Source organism: Carcharodon carcharias, chromosome 11 (assembly GCF_017639515.1).
Source record: "Carcharodon carcharias isolate sCarCar2 chromosome 11, sCarCar2.pri, whole genome shotgun sequence".
Classification (NCBI taxonomy): Eukaryota; Metazoa; Chordata; class Chondrichthyes; order Lamniformes; family Lamnidae; genus Carcharodon; species Carcharodon carcharias.
The window spans coordinates 94635782-94646165 of NC_054477.1; the positions used below are offsets into that span (position 1 = coordinate 94635782).

General features: G+C 39.0%; 1 protein-coding gene across 1 annotated transcript in view; it reads left to right on the top strand.

Annotated features, from left to right (window-relative positions):
• LOC121284135 (piwi-like protein 4) overlaps positions 1 to 8894 on the top strand; it is an 84249-nt gene extending 75355 nt beyond the window's left edge. The window contains exons 17-19 of the mRNA XM_041199308.1: positions 3716 to 3841; positions 4618 to 4765; positions 8778 to 8894. Coding sequence (XP_041055242.1) covers positions 3716 to 3841; positions 4618 to 4765; positions 8778 to 8894 — 391 coding nt within the window. The remainder of the gene's footprint in view (positions 1 to 3715; positions 3842 to 4617; positions 4766 to 8777) is intronic.
• Positions 8895 to 10384: the final 1490 nt, after the last annotated feature.

Sequence of the window (10384 nt, forward strand, 5' to 3'; positions counted from 1 at the left end):
GAACAGTTCCTACAGATTGAAGGGTAGCTAAAGTAACCCTATTATTTAAAAAGGGAGCTAGAGAGAAAACAGGAAATTATAGATCAGTCAGCCTGACGTTGGTAGTGGAAAATTCTAGATTCCATTATAAAAGATTTAACAGCTGAGCACTTGGAAAACAGTGGCAGAATCGGATAGAGTCAGCATGGATTTATGAAAGGGAAATCATGCGTGACAAATCTATTGGAACTTTTCGAGGATGTAGCTAGTAGAGTTGATGAGGGGGAGCCAGTGGATGTGGTTTATTTCGACTTTCAGAAGGCTTTCGACAAAGTCCCACATAAGAGATTAGCATATAAAATTAAAGCACATGGGATTGGGGGTCGTGTATTGAGATGGATAGAAAACTGGTTGGCAGACAGGAAACAAAGAGCAGGAATAAATAGGTCTTTTTCCGAATGGAAGGCAGTGACTAGTGGGGTACCGCAGGGATCGGTGCTGGGACCCCAGCTATTCACAAAATATATTAATGATTTAGATGAGGGAACTAAATGTAATATCTCCAAATTTGCAGATGACACAAAGCTGGATGGGAGGGTGAGCTGTGAGGAGGATGCAGAGATGATTCGGTGTAATTTGGACAAGCTGAGTGAGTGGGCAAATGCATGGCAGATGCAGTATAATGTGGATAAATGTGAGCTTATCCATTTTGGTAGCAAAAACAGGAAGGCAGGTTAATACCTGAATGGCTATAAACTGAGAAAGGGGAACATGCAGTGAGACCTGGGTGTCCTCATACACCAGTTGCTGAAGGTAAGCATGCAGGTGCAGCAGGTGGTAAAGAAGGCAAATAGTATGTTGGCCTTCATAGCGAGTGGATTTGAGTACAGGAACAGGGATGTCTTGCTGCAATTATACAGGGCCCTGGTGAGACCAAACCTGGAATATTGTGTGCAGTTTTGGTCTCCTTATCTGAGGAAGGATGTACTTGCTATAGAGGGAGTGCAGCGAAGGTTTACCGGACTGATTCCTGGGATAGCGGGACTGACATATGAGGAGAGATTGAGTCGGTTAGGATTATATTCGCTGGAGTTCAGAAGAATGAGGGGGGATCTCATAGAAACCTATAAAATTCTAACAGGACTAGACAAGGTAGATGCAGGAAGGATGTTCCCAATGGTGGGGGAATCCAGAACCAGGGGTCACAGTCTGAGGATACGGGGTAGACCATTTAGGACTGAGATGAGGAGAAATTTCTTCACCCAGAGAGTGGTGAGCTTGTGGAATTCGCTACCGCAGAAAGTAGTTGAAGCCAAAACACTGTGTGTTTTCAAGAAGGAGTTAGATAAAGTTCTTGGGGTAAAAGGGATCAAAGGATATGGGAAGAAAGCGGGAGCAGGCTATTGAGTTGGATGATCATGATGAAAGGTGGAGCAGGCTCGAATGGCCTACTTCTCCTATTTTCTATGTTTCTATGTCAGGTTTTTTAAACGGTTATACTTTAAACTGCCTATTTAATTCCAATATAGAATAGAGTTTGGAGTCTAGAGGGTAGCTAATTAGCATTTTTTACCTGGATTTCTACCTCTACCAAGGCTTATGTCATTCACGGTGCCAGGGGAAGTATCCATAGGAAGTCATTGTAGCATCAGTTTGCAGGCTTTCCTAAATATTACAGAACCTCACAGGCATGGTCAGTCTGCAAGAATCTGAGAGAGAGCAGAGAGAAAGAGGCAGCAAGTATCTGTTGTTCACCATGAAAAATGCGGGTGGGAGCTCAGACTCTGAAGAGACCAAGATCATGAGGGCTTAAACAAAGCTGAAAGATTCACTTAGCTTTTGCCAGAGAGAGGGATCTTCAGGGCAACCACACCATGAAAGTGAGTTTGAGGACTACAACTTTTCCGCCTAGACAAGGGAAAAGTAGCTGAGAGTCACTTTGTACTGGTTCCTGGGGAATGAAGTGTCTACTTAAAGGGATAGACTGAAGTATAACCGTAGAGGACATTTTCAGTCATTTTAAGTGTTGAACCTTTTCTGTATAAAGGATAGATTGCCTACTGAAACAGTGTTTAGTCAATGTTGTTTTAGTTTGTCTCTTACAGTAAAAAGTCTTAAAACTTAAAATCTTGTTGTGTGATGCTTTCAGCCATTCACTGGAAGCTTGAATTTCTTCTTAAACGTTATCGGTCTCTACGGGGTCATTACATTATGAAATTTCAGTTTCTCCTGTAGCCCCATATGTATGTCCCAATCACATATTTTGGTCTCTTAAATTTTATTTAAAAGTGAAGGGTAGCAGTGCATGTTAATTCCTGGTTTGTTGTCTGTGAAAATACTTCAATGCTATTGGCTGCTTACCTTGCTCGATTATGTCACCTTCGTTGGGTGCTTGGAGGTGTCCTTGAGATGGCGCCTGATTCATACTGACATCAAGGGGAAATTTATGCTACAGAGATCACTAGATCTTTGAGGGAAGTTTTCAAGGTCATCAGTGAGCACTGTTATTTCACCATTGACAACAAAATCTGGGCCTTTACAACTACATTCCTGATTGAATTGATTAGCCACCCCTTCTTCCTCCCCCCCGCCCCAACCCTATATCAATCCAAATCATTTAGTATAACTCAACTAGTCCTGCCAGTAGTCTTCATCTTCCCCAGTGGAAGCCAATGCTTTAAACCTATTGGAGAGAAAAAATGGTTCTGCGAGTCCAGATTTAACCTACCCCTCCTCACTTTTCCTGATAGTTACCACCCCTTCCCCTACCACTGTCTGTTTTTTACTTATCTGCAGGGTGGTGTTGTGGTCACTTTGACAAACGGACCACAGGAATCTCAGGTACAGGTCACGATTGCTTATTTGAGCAATTGCAAAGGGAGAACCATCTCAATGCAGCTTGAGCTAGCACTCTGCTAAATTACAAGTGTTCAACATATTTAAACATTATTGGTCACGTATAAGAACAGTTTCCAGATTCCGTCTCGTCAACATATGGGTTTACATTAAACAGACATCTCTGGTAACAGGTACATGCATCGTATGTGCATATTTTTCACCCAGGCAGAGATCTTCCCTCCTACCTGAACTAGGACCATCTGTTCTTCCCCTATCTGTTGAAGGACACACTTAATCTTAGTTGTTATTGCCAATGATCTGACTGCAGTCCGGCTCCCAAGGCCGTTGTTTGCAGGCCCTAAGGCTGTTCAAGGTTCATCTGGTAACATTTAACTGCCAATGTGCTTGGTAGCCCTGGTTGTGTGGAGATTTTAAGTAATTCATTCCTTTTCAATAAATTCTCCCTTACCATAAATTCTTACTTACTTTCTTCCCCCTAACAGTGGTAACCCTCATGTTTGAAAAATCTTTTTCCTTTCCTGATGTAACAGATTGCCCCCAAGTGTATCAGAAGTTTTGAGATCTTGCGTTTTAAATAAATTCAGTTTGGAACAGTTCCTGTGGGCATGCCATTTAAAATGTGCAAAACCTGCAGGAACTGCACAACGTATCAGGTCCAATGCTGTCATTCTTACTATAACTGTTAATCAAATTATAGTTCACTTTTAAGTTTAAATTTCAACGATGTGGTAGGAAGAATGTGTAATATGCTGGACAATGATCCAAAATTAGTTGACTGCGAAAAAGGTTTTAATGAACAATAATTCACTTTTATCATGCAGCCTTAATTCTCCCTTAGTTCTAAAAATAATTTCATGAAAATCTTTCTGATTTTTAGCCCCAAAGTAACAATCGTTGTAGTTCGGAAAAAAGGTAACTGCAGATTCTTTGCTGACGTGAACGGAATGCTTCAAAATCCACCAGTTGGCACTGTGATTGACAACGAGGCAACTCGCCCTGAATGGTTTGTTGGAGCTATAAATGAATGGATTTGTTTACACATTAAACAGCAATCACGGCAAATCTGAGGTTATGCAAAGATCGCAAATGTCGAGGCACTCCAGCCTTACATTGGGGGCCCACTTCATCTACATACAAGATAGCCACGTGCCAGCTCACCTTTAGGCACACCTTCGTGCCTGCCTGCGCTATAAAACCAGGCTTGAGTTGAAGTCCAGAAAATGTAATACTCAGATACCCCTCTCTGAGGCACCATCCCACTGCCTCCCCATGCCAAGACTGCATCCAGAAATCCAGGTCCTTTGTTTCACTGTTTTTGTGACATGTCAGGTTCCAGTAATAGGCTAGATTCCTTCTGAGTCATGAATTACTCTGTGTGCACAGTGGTGCACAAATATTTAAGATGGCTGTGCACTTAAATCATCCACGCACTCAAAAAAAAAATTACACAGAACTCTGGCCTAGCCTCATTTCAATGACTTTCCTCAGACTTCTACCCAAACCAGGTCAGTTCCACTAGTAAACCACTCAGGAGCAGGATCTTCTGGCACAGGAAGTCACCACCCATGGCCCTGGAACATTGGGGTCACAAACTTGTTGGAGGCACTTGGAGGTTTTCCCCCTTAGCACAAGCAAAATGCCAGAAGATAAGTCAATAAGTTTAATAAGTCAATGAATTATCCACAAGTACTTAAATGCTGCAGATCTCTCCTCATACAATGACACCAATCTAGATTAGTGTTCTGAATGTGACCTTATTTTATTTTATAATATTGATAGGTATGACTTCTTCCTAATCAGTCAATGTGCACGCCAAGGCACTGTTTCTCCAACATACTACAATGTTGTGTATGACAACAGCAAGATGAAACCAGACCATGTGCAGAGATTAACCTACAAGATGTGTCACCTCTATTACAACTGGCAAGTAAGTAGACTTTTAAAATTGAATGCATTATTATTTTATTTCGTAGCTGTTTCCTCCTTCGACTGCAATATCCAACTATTTTCAGTAACTGTTACCATAATAAATTGGGCACTAGTTTTCAGGAATCAAATTTTTCAGCAGATATTGATTTTTGGATAATGTAATGCTCTCTTTACTAAATAAAAGCAGATCAGAACAGACTTTAATCCTAAAAGCCTACTTAAAAAAAAATGAAATCAGTATTCAATAGTGAATTCCTGAGCATCCTGTTTTCTTGTTCTAAACTGATTATAAAAACTCAGTTTACCAAAACTGGATGTATGGAATACGCTTAGTTTTTGTTTATTTTGTTCTGTGCCATTATAATGTAATTTAGATTGTGAAGGCTGCAAGCTCATGCCCAGGATTTCACTGCACTATTTCTTGAGTATCTGCTTATTAAGAGAAGGTGCATGGCTGTTTTAGTTGGTGGAGTGACTTGTCTGGTTAATTCTGATAATGAACGAGACTCCTCCAGGCTAAAATTTTAAGCAATCCCTGAGCAGTCCGTGTCCAACCTCTTAGAAAGGGAGAAGTGGTGTATAGCCACACAAAATTGAGCAATGACAGGTCTGTGACAGGTCCGTGATGCCCTTAGATGTTCAGGACTACACGCGCTACACTGAATGAATTAGTGTGCTTCTGCCCTATGCCGCCAGGTGTGGGTAACCTGTTGAACCCACAAAACTCCATCTTTGCCTTGACAATAACTGGGAATGGAAAATGTCACATTGGTGCAGTGGGACTGCTTTTCTTACTCAGGGACTGAGATGTTTTTGGAGCAGAATAGGAGCATCTAAGTATTTTATATCAGACCAGAGAATGCCTGATGCTGAAACTGGGTAGGATTGGGAAGAGTTCCATTTTGCTGAAACAGCTTTTCTTCTAAGTAAAGGAGAGAAATATAATCAAAAAAGCTGCCACTTTAAACTAAATTAAATCGTTTATACATTATTGAATTTGCTGCTCGTACTTAATTAAATATTCAGCAACATTGCTCTCGATTCTTTTGATAAATAACTAGAAAAATAAGCAAACATAAAAATAGATGGACTTTAGTTGTTTTCCAAAAACTCCTTACACTGAATGATTTGCCTGAAGTTCAAAGATCCAAGGATTAAGAAAGTTACCTTTCTATTTTTTTCCCTTAATTATCCATAAACAGAAAATGATTCAGCTAGAAATAAGAAAGGTGAGGCAATGCATGAGAATTAGGTATCAATGCTACAAAATTAATTAATAGCACTAATCCTTTCGGGGACGGTTGTGCAGAAGCGGGCGCAAGCAGGATGCTCCCTGTGCGGGTGGGGGATTCCCTGAGCTGGTCTGTGCGCTCTTTTGCGCATGCGTGCGGAAGAGCGCACTGGTCTCCCTGAGGCAAAATGCTACCTCAGGGAGATCGGTTGAACTTTTAAAAATTTATTAAAGGTAAGAACAAAATTTTCTGACGTGACCCCTCATGTGACACTGTCACATGAGCTGGGACATGTCCATTCCTTCTATTAAAAAATGTTCCAAACATATTAAATCCCTCATGAAACCTCATCCCACCCGTGGGTGATGTTTCATGCTCTTTCAGAAGGCCACCTGGGCTCTTTGCCCGCCCGACAACCTTAAGGCTGGACGGGTAGGTCCATTAATCATTTTAATTACTTTCTTAATGGCCTTAATAGGCTGTTGACAGGTCGGTGGGCTCGCAGCCAAATTGGCTGCACGCTTGCTGAACTGAAAATCAAATGACGGGTGACATCAGGATGCACGCCCCAGGTGACTGATAGTAAATAGTGCATGTAGTTTGATTCAAGAACCCTATAAAGAATGCCCTTTGAGATAAATTAGTAAAAAGAAAGTAGTAAAAAAAAAATCAGCAAAAATCATAAATGTTGAATTGCTAAGAATCTGTTTTTAATAAGTGGTAGAAAATGATATATCTATACATAAAAATAGATTTAGATTATTCTTGACATACATTGCCATGTTAAATCGAACAGAATTTTATTATTGTTGACTTAGTCAATTAACTCTCATTCTAGAGCATTAACTATAACTTGTGAGAAACGATACAGTTCTTTAACATAGTTTGACATGAAGTGTTTTCGAAGGCTATAACACTTTTTAAAAAAAAATGGAAACTGCATTTGAAACTGCTCCAAACTGAAACAGAAGTTGTCTCCTTTCCCTAACAGCTTTAAGGATCTAAGATATAAAAAATTTGACCAGTATCAATCCAGTTTATAGAGAGTGTTACTGCTATAGCCTCATGTATTCACTGCACCTTCGGTGGCTCAGGCACTAGCCTCTATATTAACAAGGTGGGAGGAGTGGGAGCAAAGGTTGTGGGCTGCAAAGTAGGCAACCCACCCAAAACAACTGAGACATCAAGTCTCAGTGAATTTTAACTACCAGGGCCCATTGTTCCCACCTGAAAATCCCTGCGCCAACCTTTTTTAATTTCTGTGTGCACAGTGGTGCAAAAATATTTAAAAGGGCCGTGCACTTAAATCATCCATGCACTCAAAGAAAAAATAACACAGAATTTTGGCCTAGCCTCATTTCAATGACTTTCCTCAGGCTTCTGCCTAAACCAGGTCAGTTCCACTAGTAAACCACTCAGGAGCAGGAATTTGGTTCTTTTTTGCTGATGAGCATGCATGCAAACGTTCCCTGTAGTCAAGCAAGTCATGGAGGGGTGGCATGGAAAGACTGATCGCAACTGGGGAAAAGTAGAGAGGCTCAAGACTTCCTTGTGAGGCCTGGATGACTGCATCTGCCTGTCCTGGCCCACAAGGAAACCTAATCTGGCATACACTCCCGACAGATTTGGCCTGACATGGAAGCTGTTACTACTCCACAGTTAAGCCTCCAATTTATAATGCAGTTGCATTGCAAGGTCATCATCAGGACTCATTTTGCAGATTTAAAGAAGGAAACCTGCTCATTAATACCAGAACCCGGTAGGAGGGCAGGTCATTATTTTAACTGCCTTCTCTTGCCTGGTTTCTGCCAGGCATTGGAGAATTAAAATTGGGACCACTGTTTCAATTCAATTGAAGTGGCAGCATAAGTATTTTTACATTTGAAGTTCTGGGTGCTATTCCATGGGATGAGAGTTGACACCCCATATGATGAAGAGCTGATCTCCAACATTTTATCATAGCGAGATGGAACTCCTGTTATTCAGTTTTAAAGCATATTGGTAGTGTTCTACATTTGGTTCACCCCGCTTTCTCTATGGAAAGTATGGAAGCCAAAGAAGCAAAAAAAAACTTTAGAAAAGTAGCCTGTTATTGTCTCCCATATATACCATTCTGTAGATAGTTTTCTGTGTTTCATTAATTGTGCCCACCATTTTCCAGAAAGAAGCCAAGGATGGAAACCTTTCTTTATTTGACAGGTTTATTCCTATTTATATCTATAAATTGTAAATTAAGCCCTTTCAGGTTACTAATAGAAATCCTCTAGGAGGCTTGAAAATAAAGCAAATATGATTTTATGTCAATAGCAGTTGTAATACTGTCTATAGATTCTCCTTTTGTTGAAATTAGCTTACTTCAAAGCATCCTCTTTTTTAAAAAAAATCCCAATTGTATTTCATTCCCTGAAAAGTAGGATCTAGGCACTTGTCTGGACCGTAGTGAAACTTTGAAGCTTGCTGGGAGGTCCTTTGTATAATTTGTCAGTGTAAATCCATCTGTTTTTTATACTTTTACCCTCGTCTTGTGATCATTGCGAATAAACTGTATTTAAACTAAATAGGGTTACCCATCTGGAAGTTCATGAGTTATTTGGCTCTTTTCTCTCCGAAATGGATGGCATTCAATTTATTTCTAACCTTTCTGGATCACCTGAGTACAGCGTTACCAATCAATGCATAATTGCTGAAGACACTTTGTGAGGAGTAAACAGTTTTGACTGCTTTCTGCCCCTTTTCATCTTTCACTTTTTAATATACACATATTTTGCCCTTTTTCAGGGTGTGATTCGAGTTCCAGCTCCATGTCAGTATGCCTTCAAACTTACAACTCTGGTGGCTCAGAACGTTCATAGAGAGCCTGACTTAGAGTTAGCTGATCGCCTTTTCTTCCTGTGAAAGTAAACTTAACAATCCAGGAAGCAGTTAGTGGAATTTCTCATTTCTTTATTCTGAAAAGTCAAAAAACAATACATTTGTTCATTGTTTTAAAATCCAGAATAAGCTGTGTTTTTGCCAGACTGTAAGTTTATGTTTGTTTTTAGGGAAGTCTCTTCTGTTTCTGGAGGTTTCTTTTGCCTTTAAAGAAAATAAAGTTCATTTTAAGTGTCACCTGTTCTCTGTAATCTACAATTGAAGAAGGAAAACTATATTAAAATATATAAGTATGTTCCAGACCCTCAAACCTTACTTAAGAAGAAGGTAAAATATAAGCGGATATCTGTAATAAAAAAAATGATCAACGTTTATAACATTTTTATACTTTACGACACATAAGCAAAATGTCGTGCATTTTCTTCAAGTCAAACATGTTCTGAGATTGCACAATTTCTTATAGAACAGAAAAGAACAATTTTGCATAAGTGTAAATTTCTTTGTTTTTGAATAACTGAGTTCACCTAAAATTATGGCCACATATTTCTTTGTTAATTATATTTTAATCAGAAGACTGCTTTTTAAAATTTTGCTGAAGATGCAGGACTCCTAGCCAATAAGTAAAGGTGTTTAATAGAGAATTAATGAGTTATCTTCCTTATTCTTTTATTTATTTTATAAAATGTTTGGTTAATTTTTTAAATATTATTTAAAATACTTTATTTTTGAGCAAACTTTGTTTCAACCTTAAATGTTGCACAATAATAATTATTAAAATGCACACTTCATATTTAAACTAGTGTCCCTGTTATTTGAATGTGTTGAAAAGTTAATAGTCATAATTTTGTTCATTAAAAATTTTCTTCAACAGTTACGTTTGTGTGTTTTGTATTGGATAGGTGTCACATTTTATTACAGTTTGGCTATATTCCAATGGCTATGTTGTTGTTCTGTAAGGGATTTGGACTCTGGTACCTCCAAAGACCTCTGGGCAAAAGTAATTCTTAAGTCTTTTACCTAGCAATGTACCATTTCATTTGGCTACATGAAAGGGTTAATTACAGGAAGCTGATACTTCCATTCACCAATCAAAGCATCACAGGCTTCTAAACATAAATCAAGCAGATCATTTCTAATACTGCATTATACATCATAACTAGGCATCAGCATTTACTTATAACAGGTATAAGATGGGCATGAGGTGGAAATATTTTGTTTGATATCTTTTTCAACCAAGTGGACAAGAAAGCATATCTGCTACCAGTTTACAACATGGCAATAAGCTTACCAAAGTGTCCAACAGTATTTTAATCTTTTTCAAACATTGTGCCCAAACCCAATATTTCTTCCCTTTAGAAGGATGAAATCCTATGCTATATCATAGATAAAGAAGTTTGTTGAAAATCTGGAAAGTTATTTTACTTTATACTTTATAGCAATAACATACAAAACTTGTGATTGTGTGTTAGTTGAGTGGTTTTTAAAATTTGCCTATGTTATGATTCTTTTCGGGA